Genomic DNA, 23682 nt, shown 5'->3' with positions numbered 1-23682 from the left:
GAGGTCTTATGTAGTGAACCGTTTAAATTTTTTGGCTCTAGCTTGTATTATTCTGTAGTTTTCAGCTGGCCTTCTAGTGATCACTGTGAATTAATGGGATATGACTGTGTCATGTGAGCTTTCCAAAAAAATGATGGAATTATATTAAATTTATTTTACTATGAATTCCATCTATGTTCTCCCAGAAAAATTCCTGGACACAAATAATTTTAAAAACAACAAAACTGGCTTGTCTTTCAGGCTGAAGTTTAAAATTATTTTCCAAACAGTTAAAATCATAATTAAAAAGTGGGTTTTCTTTCATCCTAATGTAAGGAGCCAAGATAATGCATACTTTGCATCAAAATTTTGGCAGTTTTTATACAGTTATTTTTTAGTCAAAATCAAATTTATATGCTAAATGATTTACATTAAAGTTGTTTTATGTTTCTTAGCTTGAAGGTTTAAGATGATTTGAAGCAAAACAACATATCCAATATCCCAAAGTGACACTGCATTAAGACCTGGCTTGTAAATAGAGTATATATTTAATTTGTTGGTTTTTTTTTTTTTACTTTTTTTTTTTTTTAATGAAAGAAATGTTCTCTGTTGGAAGGAGCTGCAGCTATATAAAGCAGTAAAAGGATTAGATCCTTCAGCAAAAGCAAAAACATCATTGGCTCTCAAGGAAACAGAATTAGGGTGAAATTATATAAAGAAAAAGTGGGAGATTTTAGACATGTGAAAGAAAAGCTTATATCCTGAACACAGTGTAGTGTTAGAGAGATCCTAAGGGGTTTTGAATATGACAAAGCTTTAGGAACTGGGAGACATGCAAGAACGTTGTGAACATTTCAAAAAACATATCCAGTTAATTTAAAAGATTGAATTACGTATTACTCAATAGAATGCAAGGAAATAGAAAAGATTTCTTTTTGGAAGTGCTTTTTGCCTTGTTTATAGGTCTAACATGGAGAATGCAGATTTTTCTTTTTAATCACATTTTTTTTTTTTTTTTTCTGACAGCTGAATAGCCATTAATTGTGAAAGTTTCAAGGGCTATTTTAAAGTGTATAGTTACTGAATAGATTTTAAATTTGTTGACATGTGTGCTCTTATCATTACTTACAGGAAACAAATTCTAGGGGAAAAGAAAACTTGGGGAATGTTGAGTAATAACTAAAATAATATGGTAGAATGAGTGTTAATTTCAAATCCTTTACATGATGAAAAAAAAAGAAAAAGGTGAAGGTAAACTGCTGTTTAACAGCTTCCCACTGTTATATAAACTTTCAAACAACCATGAAATGTAGGTCTCTGGACATCACTTAAAAGAACCACAAATAAACAGAGGGTCGTACCACACTTCTGTTCCCTAATGTGTAACTAAAAGGCTTCGCTAAGAACAGAAAGTGTCTAAAACTCCTTTTTGTTTATCTACCGCCTTGTGTACCATAAACACAAATAAGCAAAGCGGGGCTGGAGTGGGGAGGTGGGATGCTGGCGGGCTGTGAATAAGGCACAGAGGAGGTAAAAAGCCTGTTAATGTCTCCGGAGGGTCATCTTACCTTTGTGCATGCAGCAGGCTGGGACATTTATGTAGCAAAGAATCACCTACTTAAAAAATAAGGATGCTGCACTTAACACTCCTGCACCAGAACATCTCTGGGGACTTGTATATCTTTCATGGAAATTTGCTGAAGTGTAATGGTTTAGCAATTACTGGGGACTTAGTATAATGGTGTCCTTTTGACAGAGTAAAACACAAGCAGGGCTATTATACCTAATGCACCTTCAGGCTGCAAGACTGCATCCTCTTCAGACTTAGTGTGATCATGACCACAAATTTGTAGTGGTCCTAAATCATACAGAATTCCTCTGAAATTGCGGGTGGTCCCATATTAAGCCAGAATTTCCTCCTGGGAGGAAGCGTTGGTACCTGTTCTGTTACTGGACCTGCATGCGCCAACCCAGGGAGGAAGGTCTGCTCCTGGGGAGACACCCTGCTCTTGGTGATGGCATAAACCCACTACCAGAAAAAAATCATCAGCAGCTCTTAGTTACACTGGTGTAAACTAAGAGTTATGCAAGTAATCCAGTTATACCCGGGCAGAAGGGTGTTTTTTTTTTTTTTTTCTCCAAAGATAATACTTGCAATATTTTTATCCTTTGACACCAAAACAATATAAATGAAACAATATAAATAAAACCTGCAAAGGTAATTTTCTTTGTGTCTTACTCCAAAAATATCCCACCTTTCTCACCCCCCTCCAAGAAAAAAAAGATAAAATCTTTTCTTTAGGGGATTTCATTCTTTGTTTTGATTCAGCAAATAAAGTGTTTAGGCACCACGGTGACAAGCAGCAGCATAAATCCGATAGGCCACTGAATGTAGCATGTTTAGGAGAAAAGTGGGGCCTCTGGTTCAGACACAGTAATTAATATCTATTGGGGAATAGGCTTCCTTGAAGTATTCATTATGTGAAATCAAGTACTTACATGTGCAGCAATTAAGTTGATATATATGTGTGTATTATTTATTTATTTGTGTAATGTGCGTGTGATAAATTACCAGTATGTGGACATCTTTTAAAACCTGTTACTAATCTCTGTGTTGGTCATGTAACCTAAGAAGGAATGAAGACGTAAGCTGTAGCAATGATGGTTATACAATACCGCAACGAGAGCAGAACATAATACGACTGTCATTACAGCACAGCTCTGCACGAAAGGATTTTGACTGCTTGCAGATTTCGTTCGGATGATAAAACAAGGTGTTTGTGTGTGTAGCAAGGATTAATCAAAGGATCCGTTTTCTCACTTTGTTCCCGTTTACAGAAACATTTCATGGCAGGAATTCACTGGTGGCATTTCTAGAGCGATGTGGTAGGCGGGAGACTATGTAAAGGGTTACAAGCTGTAGAATGAAGTCAATAGTATGCAAGCTACCCAATAATAATGCAAATTGCAGAAGGAATATGTACAGGAACAGAAAGGAAAAAAAATATTCCCCATCTGGGCAGTTATTGAACATTTTGGACCATGGAACACGCAAAATGGGGTGGAGCAGAGATTTTCCTGGCTTGCCTTCCACATCAATCAGTTTGTTGGGAATTGTGCACAGCAAACACAGTTGTGCCACTCTGAAAAAGACAATGGATCAGAGAAACAGCAACAACATATTTCCAAAATGACTGGTGGTTCTGGGGTCTCATTGGACATACTTTGAAGCTGTCACACTTTCAGGAAGCGTTGAAGCCCTATTCTCTGAAACTCAGGCCCTCTCAGTCAACTGAGGGCAAAACACATTGTGTTAGGAAGGCTCCGAGTGAGGGACATGAAAATCCTCATCCAAGATAATTGCGTTCAGGGGATTTCTGCCACTGGAGTAAACAACTCTGGGAATTCAAATTCACTGTTCTTATTATTGATGTAAGTGATTTTCAACCAAAATGAAGAAATAACACATTATTGTGAAAGAGCAAAAAATTTTAAATTATAGATGTCCTCTACAATGGAAAGTATTTCAGGGAATGTGCTGAGCCCACACCTTTACTGTAAGAAGTACTAACACAAAGCCACTTTTCAAGTCATGCACATATTTCTCATACAACATGTACAGGTTAGGCAATATTGGGATTTTATCACTGAAACATCTGTGTGTTGTCTGTTGAATGGGATGTGAAAGGCTTAGGGCCCAAAATGGTGCTTTTCACTTCTCAGATGCCCTAAAAAGTTTTTTGTGGGTTCTTAAAAGTATAATGGACTTTCACTTCCTTGAAATTCAAGCTATTTTTCTGATTTAAAAAAAACCCCAACACAACAGTGTGAGAAAGTTCATGTGTCATTTAGAAGAAAGGGGAAAGAACATCTTTGTCAAGGATTAGCACTAGAGGTTGCTGAATTTTTTAGTTGGAGATTTTTTCAAGGAAAAATTACTTTCATCAACATTTTTTAATTGTTCAAAAAGAAGCCAGGAAATAAATAATGTTTCTAGATACCAAAGTTTCTTTTCAAAACAAAACCCTCAAATTGTCTGCTTTTGTTTTTCTTTTTTTTTTTTTTTTTAAACTGAAAGCAGTCAAAACCCAGTTTTATGTTCAATTGGAAAACTGAGAAAAAGGGAGAAGTAGTTTCTCTTTCAAAAATGCTGTCAATACATTTAATTGTCACTGGAAGCTAAAGGCTTTGAGTACTGGAATATTTTTTCTTTTTCTTTTCCTTTCTTTTTATATACTTTTTTGTTGTTTTTGTATCTGCCTTTACAAGGCTGTAAATTGTGATTAATCTACCAACCTATCACCAGGATTGAATTACATTTTGTACTGTGCTGCAAGACTAATTAATTTAATAGTCTTATGTAAATGCAGCCTCACTCTGGCATTTTGAGCCTTCTCACACATGGTGGTTTTGAGACTACGCACGGAATCCCAAACCTTTCAGGTTCGTGTTCTGGGCAAGGCTGACAAAGTGCCAGCTCTGGCTGCTGTGGACTGTGCACGCTTTACTCTGCCAGACATGATTCAGATTAGTCGAGCACAAGATGGACAAGCACACGTGTTCTTTCCACACCCATCCTCTCAACCCTGTCTTTGCAAGAATGCCCCATTCCTGAGAAATTCCTTTCTCAAATATCTTCCTGTGTAAGTGCCCGAAGACTTCCCAGCTTACTGTCTTCTCCTCGTGGTCCAGACACCTTCAGTTCTCCTTTGAGCTTTGAGAATGGCTGGACCAAAAGCAACAACAGCTCCTGTAGCTGCAATTGTTTGCAATTGTTTGTAGCTGCAATTGTTTGTAGCTGCAATTGTTTGATGCCACTGAATGCAAAGGAGCTTAGAAGGGTAGAAGAACTTGTTAAACGTTCTTCCCCGTCAACTCAGAGACACAGAGGTAGGAAGGAATTGAGCCTAGAGTATACTTTTATCTTCATATTCCTATGCAAGCAATGAAAAAATTGCTTGCAATTGCAAAAAATCATCATATTGGAAACAGAAGAAAAAGGTTCTTTACTCAGGGAAGGAATGGAATTCTTCTTTCCATGCAGCAACATGCACATACACATCCGGCCTTATTTTTTGTCAGACAGACACGGATTTTCTCCATGTTCCGATATGCATTTCCACAACAACATAACTGGTTTTGTACATATTCTGTTCTGTATTTTATAACATTGCTGTTGGCTTCCTGCCCATGGCAGATGTATTTTTGAACTGCTGGTTTGGGCTGAGCAATTTCTTTTCCTTTTTATTTTTTTTTCTTCTTCTGATTTGCCTAGAATGCGCTTTTACTCAGCTAGAAATCATGGCCTTGGTTTTTCCACAGCCCTGAAACTCATGAAGTAAAGAGCAAAGTCATGAACTGAAGAAAAAAGCAGAGCTTCTAGATCAGGCTGGTAGATTCCTTCACCCACTGTACATACATTCCGCTTGAAACTCAAGAGCTGCCCAAGACATGGGGAGCTGGATCATGAAGTTATCCTAATCCAACTTGGAAGGAATCCTAATTTTTCTTAAAGCTAAATTAGCTCCCTAGCAGTGTCACAGGGAGACCACTGTCACCTAAAGCAGTGGGATTTCATTGCCCAGGTTATCTCAGCTGCATCAGTCAACAACTTTACAATTTTGACATTTGGGAGAAACAGTTGTAAGATTTTAATGAGAGCAGACACTTACCACCCCCAAGTAGCTCAATAGGCTAAAAATATCTCTTGTTTTGGTATTTCTAGGTTCCCTGAGGTTAGTGATATGTTTAATTTGCTGTCCGTTTGAATACAGGAACTCCTTTGATGGGTTTTTGACAGTGGAGAGTTTTGTTAACAGCAAGGTTTAAATCAAGTAACCTACCCACTCAGTCCCTTCCTTTAGCTGCCCTCAACAGTATAGTGCTTCATTTTTTTTCATAAAATAAGGGGCAACAAAGATTGCAGAGATCTGACTGGTTCTCTGTTTTCATTTATTTTCAAAACAGCACCATTCCTCACCACATTTTTTGTAGTAATTTATTCTGCCTCAATAAAAGAATAAAAAAGAAAAGATGGCTTGAAGAACGCTCTACAGCTCTTGCTGTAGTGAAATTCTCTTTTTGAGGTTCTCCATTTGAATTTTCTTACATTCTGTCCTTACTGATCATGACCTTATGCCTTTTTCTTGCTAAAGTGTTCAGAATCCCATAATTGAACTACAGCGGGTTGAGTGTGGTTAAGCTTATGGCAAAGTACAGGCCTTTCTTGCTTGTTCCATGTTAGGACTTGCAGTGGCAGTAGCTGCCTTGCTGAAGACATAATCAGCCCTGAGACCAGCAGCTTTTGGAAGGTAAGTGTGAAAGATCTGCATAACAACTCTGTTCTAGTAGGTTACATGTTGAACGGTCTAGAGGAAGAGTTACATGGAGAAGGAAAAACTGCTGTGCAGATACTAAACTTGCTTCCCTTGCATGGGATGCATCTCACCTTCTATATGGAAAATGCATAGTCCAAAAACTTTTTGCTTATTCCTGCCTGCGGTGGTCCAGACCCACATTTGCTACAAAAAGTCCAGTGGAATAACTTTATGGGTTAGTTAAAATATCTCTGTTCCCGTTGGCAAAAATAAAGCTTGCTTCTTCAGTGGAATAAGATTCCAGGTGAGTGCCCTCAGCATTGGTCTACAGCTACAGTTTCTCTTGGGGAAGGCTGAACAACAGAGGTGGGTGGAGACCAGACCTCAAAGACACACTAACCTGAGAGGAAATAGGGAACTGCTCTTACCGTTTGGGAAATGGCTAGAGGGAGGACCACTTTTTATTAGTCCTTATTGTGGTCTTAGGGATGCTTTACAAATATCTGTTGTGGTCAGCATTGCTGGTGAGATAGTCAGAGGAGCCCAGAATGGGCATATGGCGTGTGTACCCAGGGAAGAGTTAGCACTGAGCAGGGAAGACCTGGAAAGCAAAGGAGTCGATAGACCCTGAACTGAAAGCAAGGTTTATCCGTCTGACAAATGCCATCATGGCTTTGCTGCTTGCTTTCCACAGCACTGCCCTATGCAGTGTGCGTGTACCTCACAGGGGGTGCTGCACTCTGCTCCGCTGCTCAGCCAATGTGTGACCTAGAGAGAGGGTCTGCATGCGCTTTGGAAACTCTTGGAGGTATCTTGAGTTGGACTGAGGTACCTAAAATAATTATGCAGCACTGAAGGATATTTGTGAAGAAGCCATATGATGACTACAGATCAACTATTATTTACAGTCAGGGATACAGGCACAAAGTCTTGGTGTTCCCAGTGTTACCGTTATCTCCCAGTCAGTTACAAAATATGAAGCTTAAGTGGGGGGAAAACCCTTCTGGACATTTTTGTTACTGTTTTCTTTCATGGATTTCCTTTTGCTTGGTGGGGTCTCTGGGATGAGGCATCCAGAAATACAGCGTTCCTTCGCTGAGGTGGCTTAATTTTACAGGCTAGGTTTATACCAACAAAGCAAACAGCACCAGTGCCTGTTCTCTAGCTGTGGGGCCAGCTGGCATTAGCTCGACACTTACGTATTATTAAGTTTTCTTTGCTTCCAAAATGGGGACTATTTCAAACTGCCTGTTCCGAGTGGTCATTCTCCCATATTAATTTCTGCACTGTGCCAGGGAATTGTTTGGGAAATGCTAGGTGATTTGAACAAAACCATGCCAGGGGCCACTCTCACAATTTAACCATGTAAGCGATCAAGTTGCAGTGCCCAAAGTATTCCCTGGCACTGGTTAATTTATTAGCATAGGTATAGTCATAGAAAGGAACTATTGTGTCCATAACTGGCAATATGATGCCTCCTTGCTTGCAAGCCAGAACTTATTTTTGGCAGCCAAATTACTCCACAAACTCATGTCTGTTCTGTTCCTGTGTATTAGAATCACATTTGAGATAAAGATTAAAACAAGAGGGCAAATTAACAGGCTGTTTATCCGTCTTCAGTGTTCACATATTCTGGGTAAGAAATTAGAGGCTGCCCATTCCATTATTTGAGGTTTGATTTATGTTCTGAAGTTTAGCTGATCTGCACTACTTCATTTTTCATTTTAAAATAGACCCAAGGACCCTGACCCTCTTAAAAAGAAAGAGCATTAGCTTTGTGGTATTGCTGTACAAAAAGTAAACAGCCAGTTTTATGAGGAAAATGTCTTCGGGATGCATAACTCTCGCATGCCAAAGCCTGAATGTGGGATGCAGTGTGTGACAAAGACGCAAAATGAGGGACATACAAAAACTATTCATCCAGTAAATTTAAAATGTGGTGGGACCCAGTCCTGTAGTATAAATAAGTCTTGCTGTAACCTCAAAATTATGATTCTTTATTTCTGATGTAAATGGTTGTCAACAATAAAAGTGTGGTACAGCCACATTTGTGTGGAATGCAGGAATCTGAGTCTAAAACTGGGTGTTGGAAAGGAATGTCTAAATATATGTTATATACCTATTTAGTTCTTGTTATTGTTCTTGAAAGTCTTAGTTTAGAAATGGCAACTTATTCTTTTACTTACCATATCACATATTTTGGACAGACTCCTCATTAATATAAACTGGATATCAACCTGAAATCAACCTGCCAAGGTGCAAATGAGGGACATGTGAGGCTGTTTTGATTTCCACCAGATGAGGGTTTGGTGGACTTTTTTCATTTTTTTCCCTTTTTTTTTTTTTTTCCTTTTTCTTTTTTCCTTTTTCTTTTTTCTTTTTTCATTTTTCTTTTTTCTCTTTTCTTTTTTCTTTTTTCTCTCTTCTTTTTTCTCTTTTCTTTATTTTTCTTCTCTTTTTAATACAAGATGACTTTAATTCTCAGCAGCAAGATGCAAATAAAAAACAGTAATCAAAACATTACTTTATGCAAAGCTTATTTAACAGTGTTTACTCAATGCCATGAATACTACTGTACTTAGCTGCTTGACTAAAGCAAACCAATCAACTGGAATACTTATTTATGTGTCTGAAACCTTGCTGTAAATTGGAACTTGTAAGGAAGTGCTAAAGCAGCCTCTGCTGTGAGATAAAAGTGAAAGTGTGGTTAGTCGTGTAGCTAACAGCAATTTCTGTTGCTTTCTTTACTAAGTATATGGATTAAAATCCATTAGATGTGATAGTGATGACCTGCTTCTAATCCAGACAGAATTTATAGTCGAGTAACACCTTTGACTTCAGTGAAAAAATTCCTAGATTAATCTGATGCAAATGAGAAGAGAATCAGGCCCCAAATGCTGTGGCTCTAATGAAACCCTTCTCCCTGATCCTGTCTCTGACCTCCCATACTTTATCTTCCAAAGATCAGCTTTGTGGTGTTAATTATGGGGTAAGTAAGCAGTTACTTCCTAGAGCAAATCAGCAAAAGTCCAGGTTTGCTCTAGAGGTCCCAAAGATCAGAGCTCTGTGTTTCTTCAGGTTTCAATTTACCAGGCTCAAAACACTTAAAAGCACAAGGAGGAGAGGCTGGGGAGTGATCGGTTTACAAGTGACCTGGGAGTTCACAGTCTCCATCCCGTGAAATTACAGCCCGTATAATAGGTCTTGTGCAGACAAAACCGCAACAAATTAACTCTAGCATCTTTGTTTGGAGGAGAAAAACACCTCTGCTTTATCAGCAATTCCCAGGTTGTCCTTCACTGTAGTGCCAAACTCTTTTTTTTCCAGGAGGAGTGTTTTGGACATGACACACGCTTCACTGCTCTGCCAAGCAGACGTACAGCATTTAGCAGTAGTAGGACCAGGTTTGAGTCAAAACTGATACCCTAGCCCTTCAAAAGCTAATGTGCGCCAAGGACATCTCTCACGTGTAGTTAGACTGAATCTCATCACTCTCTGGCTGTTACCACTCAACTGAGTTCCTAACCAAGTTTTCATGGTCACAAAATTCTTCTGTGACCAGTATGAATTTAATGGCATGTAGAAGTGTTTGAAAGACTTAGTATACAGTGAGCAGTGTGTTTTATCATCACATGTCATCCAGCGTGCTTGATGCCATCTTTTAGGTGGGTCTGGGCATGTATACATGTCTATATTCTGTTGATCTCCACCAAAACCATCGCGTAATGAGTGACTGTATCTAGTGGAAATTAACAACAGATCAGAAACATTGGCCTGTAACAAGAAGAATGTGCTTAAAAAGGAGTGAGTGTTATCTGTAAAAGTGGCATATCTTTTTAAGATGTTATGAGAAAATATTTTGCCAAGTCGTGTTCATTTTTTCTACCAATCCCTGAAAGGTGGTTTTTTTTTTTGCAGGTGTCAAGACCGAAAAAAACCTTACAGATGTCATTGTGAAAGCTGCCAACTTTGCAAAACCAGGAAATTTTAATTACAGGGTTTGAAAATTTACTTTTACTTCCAGCATTGAAACCCATCACTCCTTTTCAAAACACTTGTATTTGTAGCTAGGGTGTACTGCAGCAGTCCTGAAGTTAGACTGCAAGCCCGGATTCACGGTGGTTAAATTCATCTGTCCAAGAAGAATACATTCAGTGGTGTATATAATCTGCAGCAAAGAATTTAAACAAAGACCCTGGAGATGGAAGCACATTGCCTTCCTGAGATTAGCAGTTATTTCTAGGCCCTCACCTACTTGTCCAATTTCCTTGGCAGGGGTCCAGAGGATAACTTCTGTCCATATAAAAATACTGTATAAATAACATTAGGAATATGTTTTGGTGGGGCTCTGTGCTTAAGACGAAATGTTGCCTGATCCTTCTGTGTATTTGGGGAATTAAAAAGAAAATAGCTTCTATTTAGAAAATCATTAGGGCCCAAAAGGACCCAAAGGGGTATAAATGTTGCTGCAGTTGTGTTCTCCAGCAGTACACTGGTCAGTAAAAGCAGGGAGGTGAGCAGAAAACAGAGGTGCACAAAGGAGAAATAAGCTGCCCTTTATATGCAGGCACTGAGAACCAGAAATATCGAGGAAATACTGACCACTACCGTGTAGGTGCAGTGCACGTGCTTAGCTCAAACCAATCCGTTACTACAACTGTATGATACTTTGCACTCCAGACCAGAATAGCTGGACAGTCACTTATGTGGTTTTCATGACTTCTCAGTATCTGCACGTGTGGAGACTGAAGAATATGCATACTCACAAAAGTCCCAAAGCCACTGGAGGAGTGCTTAAGGTTGTACTTGGGCATGCACAACAGTCGGCTGCAAAGCTGTGCAGAGGGCTTCTAAAAAGGCAGCCCTTGCTTGCCTATTGGAGATGTTTAGAGCTGAGGTAGGAGAGAGAAACTTTGGGAATGAAACTTGAACAGGTTATCTGATATGACAGTCATGCAGTGCCTGGGACAGTTAGGGATAGGGCATGGATGGCAGAGGTTACTTGTGGGCAGACAGGAAGAATGGAGCAAGATTGCTTGGGAAATCGAACAGCAATCAGGCTGGCAGATGACACATATGCTGTGTTGGAGACAAAAGGAACAAAGTCAGAAAACTTTACATATAACAGGATTAGAATAACTGTAGACTCCATGGTGGAACAACACAAGGAGAAGGCTATGTTCTCACTCTGCAATATTTGCAACATAGACTTAATCCTATGGACTAGTTGCTACTGTGTGGGGCTCAGCTAGCAGCCAATAGTGAATAGCCCTCCCACCACCGGAGCACAGCACTGCAGACCTGCCTCAAGTTCCTTGGTGCCTCAAAAGGCCATTTCTGCAAAAAACTTACTGGTGCCCAGCTGCTGGGAGATGGTTCGAAGTACTTTCTCAAAATGTCCTTATTCATTTCAGCCTGCAAAACAGACCTGAGCATCATATACTGTCTCACCTTGGACCTTAGCAGCCCAAAGAACTTAAAAACCTGCCATCGAGGGAATTGCAACCTTGTTTTAGGGCTGTAAATTTTTGCAGTGTCAGTAAGTTAGAGTTCAGATCCAGAATGCTGACCTGAGCTTGACATGCAATATAAATGTAAATGAGTTTATTACATCCTGAAGTCTGTTGTTGTTGTGGATCCAGACTGCAGACTCTTTAGCTGTATCCTGAGGTTTCATCTTTACCAGCAAGGCACAGACACTAAAACTCCATTATCTGTAATGTTAAATGGTGCCTTGCCTGATTTTGACTCAAGATAACTGGCACTCTCCCTGATGATTCCCAGGTGTGGTTTGGGGATAACATATGGGATGAAAATATTCCCAATGTTGAATCTGAATGTGGCCACCTTATTTTAGAGGTGAAAAGAGTTTAATACTATGGAGATAACCATATCAAGTTTTGCTAGCTTCAGGACCACAACATCATTTATGTTACTAGTATAGATGCAGGCTCTGAGATGATCCGACGAGCTACCCCTCTTACCTGGCCTAGACCCCCAGCTGATGGACAGGCTGTCTTGTCACTTGGGAGAAAATAGAAAACATCTCTGTGGAAAGGGTGCAAGGAGTGTTTCTGTACGTTCATGCCTGTGGAATAATTACTAAAAATAATCAATAATACAGCATTGTTCACACGTTAAGGAAAAGTATGAAATCAAAAGGCTTCTAGGGTAAAATACAGCTGCAGATGGTATGTAAAAAATCCACTACATCTGTGTTTCCCTGTACAATATTGCTTGCAAACCAACACGGGGAGTGGAGTGCAGTAGAGACTCCAAGGCCAAACCCTGTGACAATCCAGCAAACATGGAAAGGAGATGGCACCACAGAAGAAAACAGTGTGAAGGATGGAGCAGAGTGGAGACGCTGCAGCTAAACCTGTAATAAACTGGGAACTTAGGGACCAAATGGAGCCCTCAGAGGTCTTATGGAACTGATTGATAAACTGCCTACTTGTTCTGCTGAGCCAACAATCTGTCACTTTTTTGAAAAAATGCTGTCCTTTAGTGAACTTTGCTCATTATAATGTCATTAACACACCTCCATCCCAAAGGCTACCCACCTCCAAGGTGCGACCACTCCTCCTTGAGTCTGCGCCCTGAATTTTTCATAAGCTATACCTTTAAATGTGAGGTGAGAAAATTTTACACCAATCATAATGAAAGTATTTATGACTAGAGTCACTCAAACTCCACCTTGAAGATAAAAAATAGTATAAAAATAGCCCAAGAAAAGGGGGATGGGAGGGAAGACACCATTGTGGACTTCTGGGACCAGTTGATGGGCTGAGCCTCTCTTCCCCCCCCTAAAGACGCTTGTGGGTAAGATTCGAACACTTGGCTATACCAAGTGCTTCCCTGGGAAACTTAGAAATCCCTATATAGAGGGGTTTTATAATTTAGCGCATTTGTAACCAAGCTATATTGCTAGCATCTTTAGTATTCGCACGTGCTTTGCAGACAGTCACTATCCCCGGCAATCCAAAAGAAGTTGTGTATCTGTTGTTTAAATGAACTGCACTGTGTGGGCAGCGAGTCGTTTGGGTTTCTCATTGAACGCCACTGAAGCGAGGCCGTGTTAGTTCATGAGCACAACTGGGCTGAAGGTGCAGTCTGCTATGAGTGTATCCAGAACCATAACAGTTTAATATATTAAACGTGCCTGGACTGATAGTGGTGAATTGGGCATCACTCAGAATTTAAACCCAGCCGCACCTGGCCTCCCACCTCGGCGAGGAGTGTTAGAACGCAAGGGGGTTTATTTTCTGCCAAAACTACTCTGTCCCTTAACACAACAATGCCCTGAAGCAAACCCTACACTGTAAATGTACTTAATAGCTATGTATGGTAAGAATGTTTGCGTGGAAAAATCTAGATTGAGTTACTGCCTAGTAGCTGCTCAAGACAGATTCTCTGAAGCATCCCAAAAGCTGATTGCAAGTGTGGGTGTGTAGTAAATGCTATTTCCTAGTAGGTTGCACAACACATGCTCTTGATGTAACACTTTTCTTTGTAAAATCCTGCACAGGCTAAGCTGTGGTCTGTGCTTCAGCAAGGAAATTCAGCAAGGAGCCTGAAGAGAAAAAGAGTGAATGACGGTGAGTAAGTACATCATACTCCATTATAAAATGTCTTATTTCTGCCTAGTCTGACCTGCAGTTATCACAGCTTTGGATACTCTGGCGGTTATTGCTGGAAACTCACCTCTCAAATCATTAAAATTGGTGTTGCCTAATTTTTTTTTCAGTATCTCACTCCATCCACAGCAATATATAGAGCTGAAAGAGACAACCTGGATCATTGAGTCCGGTCCTGGGAAACTGCATCGTACAGTCCCCGTTACAAAACTGCAAGACCCTTCTTGACAGTAGGCAGGTTTCAGTCTTCATCCCTGCCAGGATAGCACTGTTTCAAATCTTTGTTCCTTTGTTGGTTCCAAAATTCCCGCTTCCAGACTGCATTTATTCCCAGCAAGTTTCCACCCATTCATTCCATCATCCTTAGCTCTTCTGTTTGCTGCTAATCTCCCTAAATTGTTTGCAATCCACAGACATATCCCTTCGCAACAGCATCATTTCCACATGCTCTTTGAAGTCTTTCAGCTGCCTCTGATTCTGTTCTGAATCCAAAACAAAGTGCTGGTGCATATATTCAAGACCCTTTCTCGGTTACCTCCTCTTTGCTTATCCACAGTATTTTGTTTCTTATAGTTAACTAGTACAATCAATGAATACCACTGCCCTTTTCTCAAATGAATGTTATATCTTTACGCACTGGCCCTAACAAGAAGGAAGAACAGATACCTGAACCCACAAGTTGGCTTCTCAGTCGAATAACCAACATCTCTCAGAAGAGACATGCAGCTCTTTGAGTTAGAAACTTAATAAGCTGTACCAGTCCAGAAAGAAGTCACCAAAGAGAATGCAGTGCAGCCTATCCTTTCAAAAATGTTTGCAGCAGAAGAACAAAAATAATCTCTGCCTTCTTCAGAGAAATGGTTATAATCAAAAAACTAGACAGAGAATGAAGTCTTCTGCCACTGGTGCAGTTTCTTCTCTAAGACCTCTGATTCTGTGCAAGAGCTTGACTCATAACCAGCACAGAAAATCTACTCAAATCTGAATGTGCACTTAGGCTGAGTATTGACACTGCAAAGACAAGCCCACTTTTTTTTTCAAAATACTACCATGGTTTCAGTTGTCATCAGTTTTAACAAATCAATGCTATAATTATTTATGCAATGAGTTTGGAGAGTTTTCTAGCTGCTTGGCAGCTCTTCTCAACCTGTCCTTGCTTGCAGTGTAATCATGACATTCTTTTGTCATAAACATGCAGAAAATAAAGCTAAGGCATCCTTTGTGAAATGTTCTTGCATCAATTTAGTGGTTTTAGTTTTTCTTTAAAATACATGAACACTCGCATTTTGCTGCAGAAAAAAAAATAATCTTAGATGTCTTTATTTTGACATGCAAATATTTGAAATAAAAAAGTTTCAATGCAGCTGTCAGATACTTACTAAAATATTAGTTCAGGTTACACATATTTAGAGCACCAAAAACATGGGATATGAGAACTGAGTTGAGAAAGAACATTTTAATTGTAAACTAGTGGCATAGAAATTTTAAACAATAGTAATGAGACCCAGGATATAGACATCTTGAATTCTGCAACCCCTATTAAACAAAGTACAGCCAGACGCAACAGTTAAAAATACGTAACCACACAAGTTCCCCATTTGCCCTCTTTTATTTGCTCTGTGTTTTCAATTTGTAATGACAATTTTGTATCAGAACAATAAACCAAGAGGATCATCTTTCTTTTGCCAGCTGTGACCCAAATGACTAGATTTGACTGTCCCATGAATGGAAACTGACAAATGAGACTTCAAAAGACTTCCCATTGCCAAGTTTAACAAAATTCTGCTATCTTTTAACCAAATATTTATGTATTACATGACTGTGTTTTATTATATTTATGTATTACATGGCTGTGTCCTATTAAATTTAAGTCTCCTCTGATCAGCGATACTCTCTTTCAGTGTCATTTGTAATATTTGGTTTCAATTAATATACATGGAACTGAAAGAAATGCACAAAACCTTGTTTATTTTCTAGCACTTGATGGTAACTGATTAAATCATTGCACATGGCATGCTCTCCATCCCCTGTTTACTGTACAAAGCAGCTGGCAGGCCGCACCTGTCAGCCGAAGAGAGAATCTCATAAAGCTGCCAGTAAAACAGTGTAGCTGAATACACATCTGCTAATAAATTCTTTTCATCATATCCTAATCAAACAGCATACGTAGTTTATGGCCCCGCTAATAAAGGGTTTGAAATATCTGCTTGTGAACTTGATTTTATCAATGCCAACCCGTACGACCAGTTTTTATTTACTCCTCTGCTCAGTGGAAAAGTGTGTGATGAAATGGCTGAAGGAGGGCAAAAGGGGAATAAAAGTTGGTCGTTAACATAGACAAAAAGTAACCCCGTTCTTTTAATAATCTTCCTTGTCCATTAACGGGACTGCTTCACTGCTCTGCTTGCCAGTCATTCCGTTCCTGACTCCAGCCACTGTGTGCAAATACTTTCCAAGTGGTTCAAATGGGCAATTTTCTAATAGCACCTACTAGAACACATAGAGTGTGATTCACAACTTGAGTTTTGAGCTGGTCATGTTCAACCATCTGTTGGATGACTGGAGCTTAAAATATGAGGCAAATAATGATGGAGGATGCTTTTTAGCTGGAGTACAAAAAAAAAAAAAAAAAAGGATGCAACCGGACCTAGCTGAAGATGTCCCTGCTCATTGCAGGGTGAGTTCGACCAGGTGACTTTTAAAAGTCGGTTCCAACCCAAATATTCTGTGATTCTATGATTCTATGAACATGGTACTGGCTTGAAGTCTTGATGTTGAATAACATAATGTCTTTTCACAGGACTATCCACTGATAGTAATCAAGAGTAGCTATAACTAATATAAGGATATTTAAAGTTGAAATGAGCATTTGTGAGACAGATTTTGCTGTTCAGATTGGAATAGATCTTGTCCAGGATGACTCTTCTTCTGACTGATCTTCCTTCTGGACCGATGCTCTTTCCTCTTCATAAGTCAATGTTGTTTTAATGTGTCAGCACAGTTTGCCACATAACATTCTCTTCCTCCCTGATGTTTCAGTGAGGTATACAGCACAAATATATTGCACAGGCTCTCTGTGGAGTTGCTGACCCCCCTGCATTAATTTCTGGAGTGCTGTAGTCCTCAGTAGCTGGACAAAAACTAGTGGTTCCTTTTCCTTTCCAGTCCCAAAGACTCTAGCAAGTGTCCAGCACAGTTTGGGTTTTGCTCTGGTTATTTAGGCTATCCTACATCTCAGCAAAGTGTTTCATCATAAGATAATATCTTTCACACTGCCTTGGCAAAATGTCACCCTTACCATAGCTCCATGCCTTTTCAGGTTTTCTAAAGATGTATAGTATCGTTTTGTAGCCAAGTCTTGCATTTCTATATCATTAACTACAGGCTAACTACTATCGTTAACTACTGTAAACTGCAGTTTAACCTTACTCTTTAACTCTTGTGCTGCTATAGTATTGCGTTGTATGGGAACAATGCTACATTATGTATTCAAACTAAAGTCCATCTTCAGTATCTTCTTAATAGGATTATTAAGAATTTTTAATCTTTCTCTCTCAAAGACCTCCCGAAATGTGTTGTGAGTTTTGAAGTCAGGATCTGGATGCAAATGTAACTTCTGCATCACTTTGCTGCTCCAGGACCCCCTGTCCACAGCTCCTTCTGACTATAACCCACTCATACCTGACATCTAATTTATTTGATACCTGTTACTTGCCACCAGTGAGTTGCACAACATGACTATGTCAAGCCTGGCTTACTTTCTTTTCCTCAGTGTCCACCACTGTCTTTCTAGCCTGCACATCTCCCTTCACTTATGTGGAACGGGTATCCATGTAAACTACAATAAGTGGAAATTCCTCAGTATTCTTCAGGATATCCTTTGCTCTTTTAGTCACACAAATCTTTTGAAAAAATTTGCATATGAAAGACAGTCACACAGATGATTCAACTATAACTGTAAATTTTTTGTGTCACCTTCCTTCAATATCTTTTTGATTTTTTTCCCTTCTTTTTTTTTTCTTTCTTTCACTTTATGCTACATTGTCATCAACAGGAAGTTTCACTCACCTTGTCTCATTGTTTTCATGTCTCTGGACTGTAGATAATCCATAGGACTGTTATCTTCTATGTGTCTAGCTCCAAAAAGCCTAAAGAGGAAGGAAAGAAAAGCAAAGTCAAGACACTGGCAATGTCACATCACTTCCTCTCTGAATTAGAACACACCATTTTCCTGCCTTTGGAAAAAACTCTGCATAGAGAAAAAAAAAAAAAAGGAAATTCAAAATTCATAAATGTTATTTCTATTTCAAAGGAAAAGACACCATCACCTTCCCACTACCCCACCCACCCGGTATTACATCTTGAATGTGCATATTATAAATACAATTTCTACATGAAGGATTTTGAAATATTTTAAAAATAAATGTATTTAATATCTTCAATATCTGTTCATCCTTCAAAACCTGGAGTGCTTTACATGTCTGGGCTATTAACAATCCCGTTTACCATTATATTAAGACTAACAGAGGATGTCAGTGGAGTCTGTAGCCTCAGCAAATTTCCCCACAAAATCAACCTTCATCAATAAGAATAATTCAGTTGCTCATAATTGTGTTTTGTAGATCCTAAGAAATACTTTTACTTTATCTGTGATGTTTATAATGCTTACAATTTTTATTTTCACATTCTTTTGAGCAACGAAAGCACTATTTCCTAAGGTAATTGGCAGTGCTGTGGAAGGACACAAGGCTGAGGCACCTGATAGAAAAGAGCTTCCACGAACAGAAAAAAGATGGATTTTGGCAGAGAAGCAGCTGACTTAGCCAGAGACACCTAGAAATATTCTTGAAGAAATGTAACTGCCCCATAGCTGTCTCTCTTCCCCATTACCTTTCTCCTGATACAGTTTCCTAAGCTCAGGCAGATGTTTAATGTATGAGTTCCCTGCTCTGTTTGTAAAACCAAAGCTATGGGAAAAGCGTCCAGCTGCCAGTTTAGAATTCAAGACTAAATCTAGGATGTGGGAGGTGCCCTGCGTCCTGGCTCTGAGAAAGAGACTTGTATCAAGATTCCTCAGCTAAGTGTCCCATTCAGGCAGATGTGCATCCCATAATCATGTCTCATGTTCAAAGTAGGCTGTCCCTTCACCTTTTGGTAGCTGATATTAGATATGCTTTGTACATACCTACAGGATGAAGCTTGACTAACTGTGGAATGATTACTAAAAATGTCACGATCAATAATACAGCATTGGTCACATGTTAAGGAAAGGTAAAAAAATCAAAAGGCTTCTAGGGTAAAACCCAGCCGCAGCTGGTATGTGAAGAATCCGCTGCACCTGCGATTCCTTGTACAATATTGCTTGCAAAGCAACACGGGGAGTGGAGTGGGGTGGAGACTCCAAGGCCAAACCCTGTGACAATCCAGCAAACATGGAAAGGAGATGGCACCACAGAAGAAAACAGTGTGAAGGATGGAGCAGAGTGGAGATGCTGCGGCTAAAACCCTGTGATAAACTGGGAACTTGGGGACCAAATGGAGCCCTCAGAGGTCTTATGGAACTGATAAACTGCCTACTTGTTCTGCTGAGCCAACAATCTGTCACTTTTTTGAAAAAATGCTGTCCTTTAGTGAACTTTGCTCATTATAATGTCATTATAATACCAAAACACACCTCCATCCCAAAGGCTACCCACCTCCAAGGTGCGACCACTCCTCCTTGAGTCTGCGCCCTGAATTTTTCATAAGCTATACCTTTAAATGCGAGGTGAGAAAATTTTACACCAATCATAATGAAAGTATTTATGACTAGAGTCACTCAAACTCCACCTTGAAGATAAAAAATAGTATAAAAATAGCCCAAGAAAAGGGGGATGTAAGGGAAGACACCATTGTGGACTTCTGGGACCAGTTGACGGGCTGAGCCTCTCTTCCCCCCCATAAAGACGCTTGTGGGTAAGATTCGAACACTTGGCTATACCAAGTGCTTCCCTGGGAAACTTAGAAATCCCTATATAGAGGGGTTTTATAATTTAGCGCATGCAAGTGCTTTGCAGACAGTCACTATCCCCGGCAATCCAAAAGAACGTGTGTATCTGTTGTTTAAATGAACTGCACTGTGTGGGCAGCGAGTCGTTTGGGTTTCTCATTGAACGCCACTGAAGCGAGGCCGTGTTAGTTCATGAGCACAACTGGGCTGAAGGTGCAGTCTGCTATGAGTGTATCCAGAACCGTAACAGTTTAATATATTAAATGTGCCTGGACTGATAGTGGTGAATTTAGCATCACTCAGAACTTAAACCCAGCCGCACCTGGCCTCCCACCTCGGCGAGGAGTGTTAGAACGCAAGGGGGTTTATTTTCTGCCAAACTACTTTGCCCCTTAACGCAACACTAACGAGGTAGAGTTTCCCAGCAAAGCTTGAAAATAAACTGTCAAGCCTTTGGGTGTAGCCTCAGCATGACCTCTAAGCAGTTCGTGACATGTAGAACATGCTCGTGGTTGAGGAGAACTTGAACATACTGACTGGGAAAGACCTAGGTATTTATAGAGAAGATGTCATCTGAGAAACAATTCCAGGAATGACTCTACCTAGATGGTACAGTAGGTGCCTAAAGAAGCAGACATGCTTAACCAATCTTGAACACGTGGCTTCTCTGAAAGCCAGAAATTAAGACTGAATTCAGGGATTGTAACGTTGCTGATTTCCAATCAGCAACCTAAGGATTTCCACATGGGTTATAAGCAATCAATGAAGAACTGAGGAAAATATTGAGTAGGGATTTTTTGGACAGAACGAGAAGGAATAAGATTCAGCAATAATCCCTCTGAATGGGGAAAAGTTCTACTGGATAGCTATAGCTTATTTCTTTTATACACCCTTGTAGAATCATAAAACAGATCCCAGGATGCCTAGATTATACAGCAGAAATTCTCATTTTAGTGCTACCTTTTGGTGCAGAGACCATTTCTGGGCAGCAAAACATTATAAAAAAGGACTCAATGGATATGGGATTGAAGCAGACCTTTTTAATTATTTAGGTTGTCCCATAAAACGGCCAGTGGCCACTATTTAGAGTGTTTTTAAATTTCATTACCAGGGGCTGTACAACGCATTAATCTCAAAACTGGGAATATAATCCCTCCTGGGCCTGTATTTGGCTGTAATACTTTAAGCAGATATCTGTAATTTTTTAATCAAAGCCAAACCAAGATGAACTCTGACCAGAGGTATTCTGAGGTGGTTTCTATTTGCAACTTCTGAAAAGAGGCTCTCTGCCATAACACTCATTTTACTTTTCAGCTTGTGAAAGAATCAACAGATAAAAGGCAAAGACTGCCAAAGAAATGCGGTAAATATATTTACTGAGTAAATACTGTATTATTAAGTGAAATGTGTCATACTTAGTTTCAGCACACGAAGCAAAACTGGCAGAACTGGACAGAGACCCTTTGATTTAACTGTGGGTTTTTTTCACTTTTACAAGCACAGAATGTGGTTTTGTGTCTGTCAGGATTTTCGGATGAATATAACAAGCTATCCTTTGCAGTAGTGGAAAATATGGAAAAAAAATCCATTTTTATCTTTAGCAATCTGGGATGAAAAATTTTAATATTCTAGCAGGTGAGTCTGGGAAGAACAGAAGAAGTGATCTTATCTCTCAGTTTGACCCAAGAAAAGATCAAGTAGACCAAAACCATTCCTGGCATGTTTGTCTAACCCGTTCTTACAACCTGTCAGCAAGAGAAACTGCACCAGTTGCCAGGCAAGCTATTCTAGGGCTCAACTCTCCTTACCGTCAGAAAGTTCTTTCCACTGTCTAACCTAATTGTCCCTTCCTGCAATTTAAACATACTGTTTTTCTTCCTGTCCTCAGGGGATATGGAGAACAGACTATTCTGTTCCTCTTTGCAGCAACCTTTTAATTGCTCCATGCCATAGTCCTGCTCCCTAAGCTGTCTATACCGCATATTGGGTCACATCCAGGATCCATTCTGGAGCTGAGCAATTATCTGTCTCATCAAACAATCTGTGGTTCATTTTTTAGATAGGTCAAGGGCTTCTCCAGTGAATCACTCAAGCATGCAACATCTCTTTCTTTCCACTAAACATGGCTCTTCAACTAATACTCACCCCATCGGACCTTGGTCCCTTCTTTGTCCTCACACTCTGTCCTTATGCCCAAAATCTGTACTCGTATCATCACTGTGTAGAAAAATATAAATGCGATAAATGGTAAAGCAGCCACTCTTCATATCTAAAGGAAGCTGAAAATGTATTCTCTCTTAAAGACTACCAAAAGTTTCAGGCCTAAAGATAGACCACCTGGGGGCAGGAGGAGATCTAGGCCTTGTGGTAGGGTCCGTCAGGCTACCCCAGTCAGAGGTGAGAAAAGGCGTGTGAGGGAAGGAAAGGACTGTGAGAATATCCCTAGCTGCTGACAAGGATGTGGCAGGGCAGCCACAGCTGTGAGCCGCAAGTGGGAAGAGCGCGATAGACAACCTTTGTGCAGATCATGAGAGGCCAGTGAATCAGTTTGTGCAGAAGTCCATGGAGTAAGTACCAAGCCAGGCTTTATTCCAAGTGCTGCCATGTGCGGACACAATCAGTTCACATTACAAGGAGGGAACAAAAACATAAGCCAATTGTTAGAAATTAGTAATGGAATAGAGAATTTAAAAAAGAGAGCGTGATGTGCTACTGTATAAATTCACAAAAACTAGAAAAGTTGCACACAGTACTGTAGTCACCCAGATACAACAGCAGGACTGAAAAAGATTCAGACAAAGGGAGGGGTATGGAAGGGCTTCTTTGTGAAGAATGTCGGAAGAAATGGGGGGCCTCAGGTCTGGGAAAGCAGTGACTGGGTGGAATATGGAAAAGGGCTATACAGCCTCGAGTGATGTTGAGGAGGCTATAAGGATTGATTGTTTAGCCGGCTCTAGAAGAAGGGGGGCACAAAACCAAGTAAGAGGCTCATTCACTTGGGGTGCAGTTAAGCAGTGGAGTTCCTTGGCATAGGATGCTGCCCGTGCCAAAATTCAAGAGGAGAAACAGATAAATTCAAGAAAGAGAAATCCACTAAACTCAGGAATTCCCTTAATTACAAATAGTTGGAGGTAGGTGCAGTTTTACTAGCTGCTTACCCTGTTCTTATGTTCTTGTCTTGGCATCTGCTTTTCATATCTATCTTTAGGCTACATGGGCTTTTTGTTGGATGTAGTACAAACAGTCCAATGCAGGAACGCTATGGATGTGAGCCATTCTGGGTCAGCTGACCTTTCCCAGGAGATCAGAAAGAGATTAGAAAGGCTATAGGGACACTGCCACAAGGTTCCTGCTCCAACCTTTGGCCCTCCCTACCACCCACCCAGTCCTTCCATCCTGCAGCCCTCAACCTCACCAGCCATGCCATCAGCAGCACACTGCTGCTAGCAGTTGACATGTTGTCATGCTATTTCTTCTTGATCAGTAAAAGCAGTATTCATCTGTAGGTTCCCCCATGCTTTTGACTGGCAAATTTTTGTGATCCCTCATCTTTTTCAGAGGTATTCTTAGGATTTCTCATTCCTGAAAAAAGGTGCTTTTTGCATCCTTCTAAGAACAGAGGACAGGATTTCCATATGACTATATTATTTCTTGTACACAAAGACTAAACTATGCTGTTAGTAGAACAGTGCAGGGCCTGTTTTATGGACCTGAGAGTAAATGGCACAGCATGGCTCACATCCATACATCTAACCTCTTT

At 40.0% G+C, this 23682-nt stretch overlaps 1 protein-coding gene across 1 annotated transcript in view; it reads right to left on the bottom strand.

The window, feature by feature from the left end:
- Window positions 1-21904, bottom strand: part of LOC104286728 (cytosolic 5'-nucleotidase 1B-like) — a 115756-nt gene extending 93852 nt beyond the window's left edge. Inside the window, exon 1 of the mRNA XM_009885353.1 lies at window positions 21731-21904. Coding sequence (XP_009883655.1) covers window positions 21731-21904 — 174 coding nt within the window. The remainder of the gene's footprint in view (window positions 1-21730) is intronic.
- Between the last annotated feature and the right edge of the window lie 1778 nt (window positions 21905-23682).

This window comes from Charadrius vociferus, unplaced genomic scaffold (genome assembly GCF_000708025.1).
Source record: "Charadrius vociferus isolate BGI_N301 unplaced genomic scaffold, ASM70802v2 scaffold173, whole genome shotgun sequence".
Lineage (NCBI taxonomy): Eukaryota > Metazoa > Chordata > Aves > Charadriiformes > Charadriidae > Charadrius > Charadrius vociferus.
Note: the sequence above shows the minus strand (reverse complement) of the source record. Positions and strands in the feature narration are given on the sequence as shown.